This window comes from Corylus avellana, chromosome 1 (genome assembly GCF_965113065.1).
Source record: "Corylus avellana chromosome 1, dhCorAvel1.hap1.2, whole genome shotgun sequence".
NCBI lineage: Eukaryota > Viridiplantae > Streptophyta > Magnoliopsida > Fagales > Betulaceae > Corylus > Corylus avellana.
Genome location: NC_142490.1, coordinates 10,307,431 through 10,321,352, shown reverse-complemented (window position 1 = coordinate 10,321,352; position 13,922 = coordinate 10,307,431). Strand labels below are relative to the sequence as shown.

At 36.3% G+C, this 13,922-nt stretch overlaps 1 protein-coding gene across 3 annotated transcripts; it reads right to left on the bottom strand.

Moving 5' to 3' along the window:
* Positions 1 to 579: 579 nt before the first annotated feature.
* Positions 580 to 13,654, bottom strand: LOC132170741 (2-oxoglutarate (2OG) and Fe(II)-dependent oxygenase superfamily protein). 3 transcript variants are annotated; one of them, XM_059581829.2, is made up of 15 exons: positions 13,523 to 13,654; positions 13,319 to 13,396; positions 12,710 to 12,793; positions 12,457 to 12,615; positions 12,197 to 12,265; positions 11,952 to 12,078; positions 11,131 to 11,203; positions 10,857 to 10,973; positions 9,688 to 9,807; positions 9,546 to 9,564; positions 8,984 to 9,068; positions 8,464 to 8,789; positions 5,808 to 5,923; positions 5,586 to 5,679; positions 580 to 874 (listed from the first exon to the last, which is right to left on the bottom strand). In XM_059581829.2, the coding sequence occupies exons 1-15, from the start codon at positions 13,610 to 13,612 to the stop codon at positions 803 to 805; spliced, it is 1,629 nt and encodes a 542-aa protein (XP_059437812.2). In that variant the 5' UTR covers positions 13,613 to 13,654; the 3' UTR covers positions 580 to 802. The 3 variants fall into 3 exon arrangements, with proteins under 3 accessions (XP_059437812.2, XP_059437813.2, XP_088375326.1); XM_059581830.2 differs by having other exon boundaries at positions 10,857 to 10,926; positions 11,131 to 11,178; XM_088519200.1 differs by lacking the exons at positions 580 to 874; positions 5,586 to 5,679 and having other exon boundaries at positions 5,810 to 5,923; positions 8,464 to 8,525; positions 8,686 to 8,789.
* Between the last annotated feature and the right edge of the window lie 268 nt (positions 13,655 to 13,922).

Here is a 13,922-nt window from a genome sequence, read left to right as displayed (position 1 = left end):
ATTGACATTAATGTTTTCCTTGTAGTTATTCTGAATTTTCATTAACCTTCATATTCTTTTTCTCTTGGCAACTTCATACAATTCCTCCAACATTAATACAACAAGGACCCAAATGAAACAAGGTGATAACTAAAGGGATAATAATTACTTTGGATGAGGCCCATGGCAGTGTGTAATGGGCCTACCTCTCATTCCCCTTCAGTTTTGTTTAAAAATAAATAAGTATAAGATATAAATTCAGGTTAGCTCATTCGGATCTGGCTTATTTGCTGTTGCTAAAATTTACAGAAGATTTCCTGTAAAAACAACCAAGTATCCAGATTTAACCAAATGTTGTCGCATTTTTCCGTTCTTTATCCTCATGTTTTGATTGTTTAAATGAGAATAAAATAACGGTTGTTAAATATACTATAGTTTTTATTACAGCACATAAGCCAAATCCAGTTTTTTAAAACAGGAATATATATTATACCATTTTTGCAAAGATTTTATGCAACTTACATTTACAGATGCAGTCTATCTAAATTAACTAAAGTCTCTTTGTAACTTTACTAAGTGCTTCTATTGAAAATTTACGTAAAGAGAAAATACCCTGACACAAGAATATTAAAGGAGCCGACCTCTCAGTAGTGTTTTTCTCTACAGTTCTAATGGACCATGTTGGATCCGAAATGAGTGAACCATTCAAAGGAAGTCAAAATAGCATGCACACAGCACTGTTCATATACAAAACTGTGGATTACTCGTATCAAAAGGTACCGATACGACAAAAAGCTTCTGTGGGCCCATTTTTTAGTGTCATTTAGTCCCCTGCTTTTGGTTTTGGTCCATCCAAGTTGACTCCCATGAATTTATCCAGCACATTCTTGAATGCCTGCAACATAAAACAGCAAAAACAATGACATATTACAAGGTATGCAATTAGCCCTCATTGTTCCTTGCCCAGCTATTGGTTTCAAGTTTTTGTATAAATGTGTTAATATAGGAAGATCTTAGTTATTGGCAACCTGCACATTCTCTGCATTGGTATTCATAGATGCAAATAAAATCAAAGGTCATGCTTTTGCAGGTAAACCAATTGGTATGCATGTCCACTGAGAGGGTAACTAAGTTAGCTGAGAAAACATAAATATGAAAAAGGAAGAAAGGACATAATGATAGATATAGATAAGACTATATTTCATGAAAATATGGTGCGGCCGATTTTATAATGTGAACCCTGTGGACGAGATCAACTCCACTAAGGGTCCCTTTGTTTCAGGGGGAGCAGCCACCAAAACTGTAAACATTCTAACTTTCTGGTATTTTCTGCACCACTCATCCAAGGATACTCCCATTTTATAGGTTAGGAATAATTTACAGAGCATGATGTCCACAGTTGATAATTATTTATTCATTGGTTTTCATTCCCATGATTGTCCTGTGCCACATCGCAAGGAATAGTTACTGAGCATGATGTCACCTGATATTCTCCTTGAAAAGTTGACGTCTAAAATTAATTTACAAGAGATGTTTGAGAATATTTTTTTTATATAAGTAATCAATAAATCATTAAAAGCGTAAGGCATTCTCATGTACATAGAAAATATACAAAAAAAGTCACCTAACTAGTAGAGACAAAAAAATAAAAAAAAATCATGATAACTAATCATTAAAGGAAAAACATAAGCAGCTGTTCAACTATACAAAGTGTTAAAACATAAAGACTTTATCTCCTAAATAGTACTCTTACGATCCTCAAAATTCTTATCATTTATTTTCTTCCATAGACACCACAAAAGGCACAAAGGTACTATCTTCCACACAACAACGCTCTAAGTGTTGTCGGCGGTCCATCAATAAGTATACAAATCGACTACTCATCTACGCATAACCCAAGACAACCCAAATTGATTGAAGAAAAGATTCCAAATGACACAAGCAACCTCACAAAAGAGAAAAAGATAGTCTACGGACTCCCCAATCTTGTTTTCACATACAACACCTAACAACCCCAATGACGCACAACTTCTGAAGATTGTCCATTGTAAGGATCTTTCTTAGAGCCGTCAACCACACAAAAGAGGCCACCCACAACAAAACCTTAGTCCTCCAAACACTCTTCCAAGAAAAATGAAAACTATCATAACAAACCATGACCCTATAGAAGTTAACACCAAATAACCCTCTTTTGGAAGAGACCCACCACAACTTGTCTTCACCTTTCCTTCTTATTGTTACTAAATACAACCTAAAGAACAAGGCAAAGGCATCCACCTCCCAAATATTTGGGCCCAAAACAACTAATTTTTAATAAGCTATTTTAACCAAAAAAAAATATTTGAGCCCCCAAAACAACTAATTTTTGGCCCAATTAACAAAAAGCCCACAGTAACCGATTTAACCGAACCGTTTTAACCGATTTAACCAATAATTTCGAAATAAAAGCTTATCGGTCGGTTATCGGTTAAGAAACCGATTAACCGATAATTTCGGTTCGGTAACCGGTTTTAGCCAAAACCCAACCGTTTAGACCAATAACCACCCCTACCAACGCTCCATCATTATGACAAATAGCAAAGGAGACAACGGGTCCCCTTGCCTCAACCCACGAGATTTGCTAAAAACGCCTGTGGGATGGCCATTCACCAAAACCGAGAAACACACTAATGAAATACAATGAGCTACCATGAGCACTACTTCCCCCCAAACCCGCAATTTCCCAGCATGTACAACAAAAAACCCCAATTAACATGATCATATGCTTTTTATAAGTCCATTTTACAAATAACCCCGATTCTCCATATCTCATTATACTATCAATGCATTCATTGGCAATAAGAATATCATCCAAAATCTTTTTCTTTTTTTTTATAAGTAATGATCTAAAATCTACCTACCTCAAATGAATGCATTCTTTGACTTAGAAATGATCTTCTCTAACACCGCCTTAAGCCTGATTGCTAGAATCTTAGCAAAAATCTTGTAAATGCTACTCACCAGACTAATAGGGCAAAAATCCTTGGGGTCAACAGCCCCTGGAATCCTCGAAATGAAAGCAAGGAACATAGCATTAAGGCTTCTCTCAAACTTACCAGAAGCATAGAACTCACGAAAGACCTTCATGATATCCACTTTCAAAACAACCCATAAAGCTTGGAAGAAAGCCATAGAGCAACCATTAGGGCCCAACGCCTTGTCACCATTTATTGCTTTCACATCGCCCCTAAAATCGCGCCTCTCTTAGTCTCTCGCCTCTCTGAGCTCTCTCTCTCGCCTGAGTCACCTAACTCAGTAATCCTTGGCCATCACCTTACCCGGATACTTCTGGCGAAGAGGTAAACTTTTCTTGCTTCTGTTGTTTTTGTTCTGTCTTGATGAACCCACATTTTCTTGTGGCTTTGAATGAATTCTTCTTCTGTTAATTTTTTCTTCCTCAAAAGGGTTTTTTGCCCATACAATTGATTGGGTATGGGTTTACTTCTTGATAAGGTTAAATGTGAGGGAAACTGTGGTTTATAGGGATTTTATTTTGTTTTTCGCGTTTTGAGTTTGATGTGGCTTCTGTCTCTCTCTCTCTCTCCCTCACTGGCTCGCGCATTTTTTCCTGAGTAAAGCTTTGTTTGGTTCTCAGTAGAATTTGAGGGAAAGCGTGTTTTCTGAGAATTTGCTTTTGTTCTTTCGTATTTGCGTGTTATGTGGGTTCTATTTCACTCTCTCACCAGCTCAGGTACTTTTTCTGAGGGAAGTTCTGTTTAGCCCAAAAAACAAATATTTGGGTCCCAACAAAAAGTATTTGGGCCCTAAAACAACTCATTTTTAATAAGTTATTTTAGCCAAACAAAAAATATTTCGGCTCTCAAAAGTAAAAAAAAACTCATTTTTTGCCCAACAAAATAAATCAATATAAAGCCCACGGTTAAATCGGTTAACCAATTTAACCGCGTACCGTTATAACCGATAATTTTAGTTAAATTTCTTATTGGTTCGGTATTGGTTAATAAACCGTTTAACCGAAAATTATCGGTTAATAACCGATAAGAGCCAAAACCGGACCATTTTGACCGATACCCAAGCCTAGTCATTATATGAAATAACTCTGTGTACCCTCAGCCACAAGACCCTACATTTCCAGCTCCAATTAACCTCCTTTGTGAGTACATCTTTCTAACTCATTAACAATTTCTGCTTTCTTCATATTCTCCTCGATGCCTAAGGCCCTTTCTTCTTCAAGAACATCAAAAACATGTACCTCCCATTTGATAATGTTGTCATTTTGATCTTTTCATTGTTTCAAAATGTGATATATCCTTGCACATGAACGTCATACCATGTTTACTCTAATAGCATGTCCCAACAAATGAAAAAGCTATGTTATGGTGACATCATGCTCAATAACTATTCCTTGCGATGTGGCACAAACCAATCATGGGAATGAAAACCACTGAATGAATAATTATCAACAGTGGATATCAAAAAAAAAATTTCTTATCATTTTATGCATAATAGCAATTCACAATGGTGTCTAGCATGGTAGTTTCCCTTTCAAACATACTGCTCAGAACAAAAGGATGGTTCAAGTTCTTAACAAGTAGCGCTATGCAAGAAACCAATTAAGTTGACCCTACCCATCCTTTGCTACCTGAGCCAGCCAACCCAATTGGTCAATTTCTGGCACGTATTGGCATTGTAGTCAGAAGGGATTTTTTATTTTCGATGTGTGTCAAGTTGGAAGTTGGAAGCAAGTATTCAGAAACCCAACCCGGCCTTGAAAGACACAAAACTATTGAACCTCACAATCATAGAGATTTAAAACCCTCGCAAAGATATGAAAACCCAGTTCAAATATTCACTATTGCGTAGTTCTGCCATGGAAGCTCTAGCGAGGTTCCCCTATGGTCACTCACCGCAAGTCTTTTCCAAAAACAGCATTGTTGCCTTCGCTCGTAGTTGCTCCTGTCCTTCACCGAAATGTTGCTATAACATGATCTCGATTCTCTCTCTCACACGCTTATGCTAAATTCTCAACCAGCCCTTCAAATTCAAATCATTTCTATTCTCTCTCCTTTTCCTAATCCAAAGCCAGAGATCATCGAGAACATTAAGCACACCCCCATGCATTTCTCCATCAGACAATCAGAATCCAACACCTCCAACTCCTTCACTATAAGAGGCTACACCAGGTCCATCTACTTCTACCCAAACGACAAGACCACCAAGTCAGCAAGGTCACCTACGTCCAATTCGAGGATGTCAGTGTTGGTTTGGCTCGGAAACCCTCCTGGGGAGGTTCAGCTCAGAGGTTATTCCGGTTTTCAACTTCCGTCAGAGTCAGAATGGGTAGATTTCTGTGCCCACCTCTATTTGACAAGGATGACAGGCCAGATAATAACAAATTTCTTCACAACAATCCCCCCCCCCCCCCCCCCCCAAAAAAAAAAAAAAAAAAAAAAAAGAGAAAAGGACCTTTGCACGCATCCATGCATACATAATTAACAACCTACCAACATATCCAATACACACACAAAACCCACTTTGTAGATACTGGAAAATGTGCCAGGTGTCAAGTTCCAAAAACACATTTCAACAAGAGCACACAGCATTACCTGGAGAGCAAATGACTCTTTCCCATTTAGAATTGCATCCATTACAGTAAATTGATCATCAAATGCACCATAAAAGACTTGGTAGAATTTGTTCCTGACACCATAATGATGAATAACAAAACAAAAACCAAAGGCAAAAGCTTCAGTATTTAACAAAAATTATTTTTTTGATAAGTATTTAACAAAAATTATGTAAACAGTAATTGTGAAATTAGCAAGTACCGGTCTTCCTCAGTGATCTGTTGATCCATCTCATCGAATTTCCTTGTAAGAACTTCTGCCCCCACTGGTGAAAGTAAATGAACTATTAGAGCCTCCAAAGTTCTTGGGAAGTTGTGCTGAAAAAACAAAACAAAACAAAACAAAACAAAACAAAAAGGAAGAGGAATTAGTTTGACATTCTTTCAAGTGAGATAACTTTATTTTATTCTCGAGTAATAAAAAAAAATAAAAATTCAAGCACACAATGAGTATACAAGAGACTCCCCTAAATAATTACAATCTAAAATATGTTATCCATGTAATCAAGAAAAGATGGAAAAGAGGCCCTGACGGTTACAGTTCTTCATTAGAGCAAAAGATCACACGAAATCATATTTAATCTCAAAAATGGTTTTCTCAACACCATCAAAACTACAACTATTCGTTTCTCTCCATATCATCCACATAAAATAAAGAGGAGCTGTATTCCACATAAAAGTATACTTATGTCAACCAAACAATCCTTTCCAGCTAAAATAGACATTAACCAGCTTCTTCGGGATCACCTACTAAACCCAAGGTAGCAGCAGATGATCAACAGAGTCACCTTTACCTTTATACAAGCAACAACAATATACAGTAATAATATTTTGTTTGATGAGATTAACCACAGTTTAAGATTTTACTCTAAGCAGATGTCCATATTAAAAACCAATTACTTTTCCGAGGGAATTGCTCCCAATTAGAAACTCTTAAAACTTCACAATAAGAGTGAACACTAAATTTTTATCATGGTTCAGCGTCACTAGCCACCAATCTATTAGAATACAATATGGACATGCGACAATCAACAAGTTCCAACTCCCAAATTATAGAAAGCCCAAAAAAAACCTGAGATTCCAAACACAAAGCCCATCAACCCTTGTGGAATCCAAATGATCTAAATAACTGAACACAGAAGCATCCTTATTCTTAGTATCTAAAAACAAATCAAGGAACACTTCCTTTAATTTAAAGCTTGCTCCTCACAACATACATCGTGTCAAAACCTAATCTGTCTTCCATCTCCTACCTCAAAAGAAACAAAACCAAAGTGTCTATCCCAACCAACGCAAATACTTCTCCAAAGACAACAGTCATACGGCCTCCATTACTCTTGAGAAGTCCATTTACCCCATGCCTATGTCTCCAAAAATGATCCTCTCCTCACCAAGGTGCCATGACCATTTTATCCAACAGAGCTTGATTAGAAGTACTCAATTTTCCTCACCCTCAACCCCCTGTTCTTCATAGAGGAGTAGACCATATTCCATTGCACCAAGTGAAACTTAGATTCTTCATTCAACCCACATCATATGAAGTCACACGGGTAGGAATGGTGAATAGAGATAGAAAATGTGTAGATAGACTAGACAAAGTCTACGTAAGAAGTGTCAGAAAGCCACATTTAGACAACTAAAATTCATTCCATTCAACCAATCTTTTTCTCCATTCGTTCCAATCCAATCTCCGCACCATAGCAACCTTAAAAAAAATCCAAAGGAAAACCAAGATGGTTCATGGTTAAGCTGCCAACTTACGACACAACAATTCCACCAACTCCACATCTTCAGCTTCCCCAATACTAACTCTTTCCCAAATTAACTTTTACGCTTGATAAAGCCTCAAGACAAAGAAGTAAAGACCTCATACATGAAGATGACAACTTTAGCATTACAAAACAAGATGCTATCATCCGTAAATAGAAGGTGAGAGATTGTCAGTACACCTTCTAGTACCACCGCCCACCTACCAGATAAATAACCACCCTCAAAAGCTCTCAGAAGAATTCGACTAAGGATTTCCAGAACAAGAAACAATGCCCGCCAGGGGGGGGAAATAGTAATCGTCAAACGGCTGAACATACGAGAAGCTTATTAATGATATATATTACAGCCATATAGAGCCTTGGCAGCAGCCGGCCTCCTGCAATTAACAATGGAAACGAAAAAGGTTCGAGGCATGGCATCTGAAGAATGTGAAATTCACTGCCCCTGACATCTGAACAATGTGCACTCACTGTGATAGAAGAAGGAAACTAAGGAAGCTATTCCTGTAACAGGATCACATTTGGAAAAGTGGACAAATTCTTCTAGCATTACTTATAAAACTATTTCCAGAAAGTTTTAACCAAATGCTATATCAATGTGATAGGCAGAGTAGTTGGGGATTTTTTTTCTTTTTTTGGAATTCAGTTGCGGATTTTTTTTTTTAAGTAATAGGGCATTAGCTAAGAAAACACATAGGCATATAAAATAAGAATAAAAGAATTTCAAAAAGTTTCCAGAACATAAATAACAATAAGGTATAAAGATATAGGGAAAACATGTAAGGAATTGAAGAGCAAAATCACCCAACTCCCTCAACTACAAGTAAGATCACCTGCTTTTCTAATCACTTTAGTCAACAATTTGTTTTCCACACAGAAATATTGAAGGGAGAAAAAGAACTCACCACATTTTCTTTTAGTACCGAACAAGCAAGAACTTACATAAAGAACCCATTTAGATTCAACAAAATTTTTTCCATCCCATAATATATAATGAGTAAAATTATTTAAGACCAACACCTTTAAGTACCAAACTAGTATTAATACAAAATCTAAAACTACAAGCTTTATAAGAGAGTACAAACTCACCGCCATGGCAAGAAATACATGTTGCAAAGTACTTGGTTTGAGGGTCGAAAGAATTTTAGCGACTGGATCATCATCCAAGTGAAATAAATTAGCTGTTGCAACTTCCTTACATTCGCCTTTCACTCTAGCAGCAGAATCATTTATGAAAGTGGATTGCACTGGTTGACTTTGATCAGAAACATTAACATGGTCATGGACCAGAGAAACAAGTTCATGAAGCACCTGGAGAGCAAAAGGTTCCAGCTCCAACAGATTCTTATGCTGCAGTTCTTTCCCTTTCAAATCTATTTCCTCACATGCCAGATCCAATTCGTTGCCAGAATAATCTGGTTATCAAATATCAGATCATGATGTAAGTTTTTTGCCACTGGAACAGAAATGAGTGGCAAATTTCCTTTTTTTACTCCGACATAAAGAGGAAGAGAAGAATGAAGGAAAGAAAAAATACAATGAAAATAAGACTAAATAATCCTGATATATGAATTATAATAGAGATTCAACGGGCTTGTAAGAAACTGACCTGCTTTTCCATTACTAGGCAGCTCGCTTACATGCCTCTTCATTTTCCCAATTCCAGCAGAAGAGGTCTTATTTAGCACTTGGTCCTGTCCTAATTGTACAAAATCAAATATAACAGCGCTCACTAATATACCCCTTATTGTAAATATTTCTTTTTAAAGAGGATGAAGATGTTAAATTTGACTCCTCACAGAATAAAGACGGTCAGATGTTCATATTAAATTAGTTCCATCATTAACTGTGATAAATTCATAGAATACTTTGTCAGAAACCTGAGATCCCCAAACTTTTGCAGGTTAAGAAAAAAAACACCTATAGAAACTAAGCATAAAACGCCAAAAGAAACGGAAAAAAAAAAAGATTCAGTAAAGATTCTATTAAGTACACAGATACATGAAATCATCTTTACCATTAGTGGCTGTTGTTGAAACTCCAGCTGTAGGATATTTCAACGAGTATCTTTCACAGAGAACTTTGTATACCATGGAAGTAAGACTGACAAAGACAACACTCTAGCAAATAACTATGTGGCATTAAATAATATATGTAAGTGAGATACATACCATCTCTTTGTCCGTCAACCTTTAATATAAAATGTTGATTCGATGAGCAAACGACACATGAAATTGACACAAAACTAAAGTTAGTTTACTATATTAGAAGTGCTTGAGTGACTTATTTGAAAAGAATCTATACTACAAGTACCTTCTCAATATTCTGCGCAAATAATACGCATCCATGTGCTCTAACATGCAAGTCATCACGTTGGACCGCCACCAAAAGTTAACAGCAATGGTCAAATTATCACTGTCTACTTGGTGGAACCTGTAACAAACAGAAAAAACAATCACCTAACCTAGAGATGCACATGGAATAAGGTTATGTTAAAGGAAAAATATTATAATAATGAGTAAATCGAGTAATTTGTATGATATAATTTAATAATTTATAGGGAAAAGTACGTATACCTCCCTCAAACTACCACCCCTTGTCAATGTCCCCTCAAAACTACCAATTGTGTCAATGTCCCCCCCTAAACTACCAAAAAATATCAATGTCCCCCCTTACGACAAAAAATATCCTTAATAAAAAGTTAAAAAAAATAAATAAATAAAAAAACACACTCATAGATGGCTAAACCACCCCAACACCTAGGGATGGCAGCCAAACCACCCCTGAAACGAATGGGGGAGGTTGAGCTACCCCCGAGCATTTTTTGGGGGTGGCCCCTAGGTGGATTGCCCACACCCGTCTGATTCAGCCCTAGGAGCGATTTTCAAACCACTTTTTTTTCTTTTTCTTTTCTTTTCTTTTTTTTCAGTTTTTGGTTTTTAGTTTTTTTTTTTTTTTTTTTAATTGAGAAGCCCAAATTGATGTAAAGACCTACTTGTAAAAAATTAAAAAATTAAGTAGAAAAAAAAAAAAAAAAAGGTTAATCGGGTGGTCACACGACCACCCTAATCTTTTTTTATTTTTATTTTTAAATAATAAGTTTTCTTTTATCTCTACTAAGCACAAATTTTGCCAAAATATTTCTACAACAAGGGAAGAATACAAATTTACAAGAAGTGTTTTGTATTTTAAGTTGTTTGTTGATGTATTTGTTTTGAGAACATAAAACAAAACTTTGACAAACATGCATGGCCTATAACTTCTGAAGTACACAACACAATAATTACCAAAAAGTAGAAGATGACAAGAGAGAGTGGGGGGGGGGGGGGGGTAGAGAAATAGTATAACCCCACAACTTGAAGAGAGGTTGAGATATCAGAAACCTTGAAAGCTCAGCAGTATATTTGGAAAAAATAAAAAATAAAAAATAAGGCTTCTAACAAAGGCAACATTGTTTTAAATAAATAGATTTAAAACCTTACCAGCCTTCAGGAATGAAAAGTGCATCACCTGCATGAAGAACAACCTTCTGCGAGTACTCCATAGAGAATTCTGCTCTCGGATAAATTGAAAAATCAGGGTTTTCTAAAGCAACAGAACTGCCAGATGAACAAATGATTAAAAACACACACAAATTTAAAATCTCTATAATATTATTTCTCTGAGCAAAAATTAGAAGCATTCAATTTTTGTATCTAACTAGGTGAGAAGAAACCAAGAACCAATTTTCTGTTACCAATATACAAAGCAACATACCTATGGTTTGAGGCCTCCCCATATATTGGCATTGGGTATAGCATGGGACTAGCAGAAGGAGGCCATAAGACCACTGTAAAGATTAGAGGCTTTTCAAAAAGACAATTTTAAATATATATAACTTGAAACGCTGTAAAGGCTCTAAGCTAATAGCCTAACACAATAATGTACAATAACATATTCAATAGGGAATAGAATAAATTACTCAAAACAAGTAGAAATAAATGCAAGGTCTTGAACTATATATTTCTTAGACATAAATTGATTACAAACTGGGTTGTAGAAACTCCTATAACCTAGCATCTAAAAAGTGACATGTGTCCTTTAAGCATGTAAGAAGCATATGGCTTTTTATTAATGCTATTAAAAAAATGTGTTTCTCACATATTAAGGAACACATGTCACTATTTTAGAGGCTGGGTTGTGTGAACTCCTACAACCCAGTTTGTAGAAAAATTTTGTCCATATTTCTTTCCTAGATATAAAGAAAGCAGTCTCATCAAATCCTGGAGATATCTACAAAACCCATACAAAAGAAGAACTGTTTTATACAGGGAAAAAAAAGAGACTAATTTTTAATGATTTAATAAAAAAGGCATTGGGTAGGGCTCCTTCAAATATTATAATCCAATGTGACAATTTGCTTTGACAAAAACTAATGCTGGCATGTTTTTGCAACCAAAAAATCAACTGTAGTAAAAATTTGCAACACCCTAACACCGCCAGCTCTTTCTTTCATTTGTTAAGGTAAAATTAGGGCATCCACTCTAGGAGCACACACGGGGCATCCATAGGGAAGAAAACCAAGAGAATGACCTCACCTTGTTTGCGGCCAGCAACTATGCATAGAAGATTATGGTGTGGATCATAGTGAGTACTGGATCTAGCTTCAGCATTGTTCATCCACAGGTTGATAGAAGCTAGAGGTTTCCTCTCCAAAATTGCAGGCTGCAGAATTCAAACGGATGTTAATTTGAAAAATAAAATCTGCACATTGTGCACAATGACACTCTTGTGGAGAGCAATAGACTAGACAACAGAGAATAGTGGAAAGAAATATATTAACCAGTTCAGTGTCTCCCCTCAGAATTTCCAACTGAACCCTCTCTTCATCCTCAACATTCATTATTGGTACCTGAATTGCATGTAATCGAATACAAATCTTAAAGTGTTATATTACCACCCACAAAACAAATGAATAAGGTAAGCGAAATACAACCTATGCAGCATAGAAATGGACCCAACAGCAATATGGAAAAGAAACAATTAACTTTATAACAAAATCTATAGAAATATTAATTATACTAAATACATTGAACTTGGAACCTGTGCTAAATAGATTTGTCCAGGAGCATCTTCTCCATGTTCTGCATTGGGCCCTGTTAGCCCGTGTTCTTCCAATTCGGAATGGACATCACGACCATAATCTTTGTTTTGATTTTGTTGCTTACAGTAACCAATAAAGGTAGAAAATGGTAAGGGAATCTACAAAAAAAAAGTAATTGGGGCTTGCATTAAACCACGAGAAGGAGCAATTCAAAGTTCCACAACATTCACAAAAACTGTGGAGAATTATTACCCTCTCGTGGCTTCTCAGATCACCATTAAATACAGGCGCAGATCTTGAAAGCATGGCCTCCACAATGCATGATCCTGCCCGTTCCTATGTTTCCATTAGAGCAAAGAAATCAATAATTCATCCAATGACCGTATAAACAAAATATTAATAACGGCAAAACCAAAAGTTAAAAAAATCATTATAACTAACTTCTTAAGCATATGAGCGTAGTTTAAGTGGGTAAGCATTAAGGCTTAGCCTTTATGGCCAAATTTAAATATGTTGAGTCTTAATCCTCTCACGATGAAGTAATACATAGTGAACACTGAGCACGCAATTAAGCATACATGCGCAAAAACACACATTTGAAAAATAATTTCAATTATTGTATCCATCAAAAATTGATACAGCTATTATTAAAAAGTTGGTTAATTTGGCGTGAAAGTTTTGAAAGCCAATGCATTTCAGTTTTCACATTACTTTTCTTTCTTGCTCCTAAAAGAAAAATATTTTGTTTTGATTTTGGCTTTTATAAAGCAAGAAAATCACTTCCAAAATGCCCCAAACAACGCAAACCGATTATATAATTAACAAAGCAGAGTTGGAAAAAAAAAAAAAAAAAAAAAAAACCTGCAAATAGTCGAGGCCGCCATTCGATGGATTCCACTTGGCCAAAGCTGCCCAGTCCTTAACACATCCAGTAAACACCTTTAAACAAACATAAATAAATGAAGATAAGAGAAAGAAGCAGAAAGTGAGTAGCATTTTCCCGCGAAACAAACAGATAATAGAAAATACGAAAAAGGGAAATTCTCGCGGGAGTGAGAATTAAACCGCGGGAGCGTTTCGGAGTTCGATCAGAGACTCGAATTCTATGGACGAAGGAGGTTCTTCGAATCTTTGGACTCTAACGGAATCGTCCATTTCTCGGTAGCTGTACGGACGAAGCTCCGATTGGGAATACCGGGTTTGGTTTTTTTTTTTTTTTTATAGATACCGGGTTTGGTTTTGTTTGTTTGAAACTTGGAATAGTGGATTGAGAGAGTGTGTGTGAGTGTTGGTGGGCCTTTATATGAAGCCCAACAATTTTAGGTCCACTACTGTGTGGCGCATCCTCTCCAACCCAAAAGGATGAAATCTCTAGCTGCACGTAATGATAGTAGCTCTCCTAGCTGGTGTTGGACATTCAGCGGTAGGGCCCGTAGGGGTATACAAGCGGGAGCTATTAATTGCC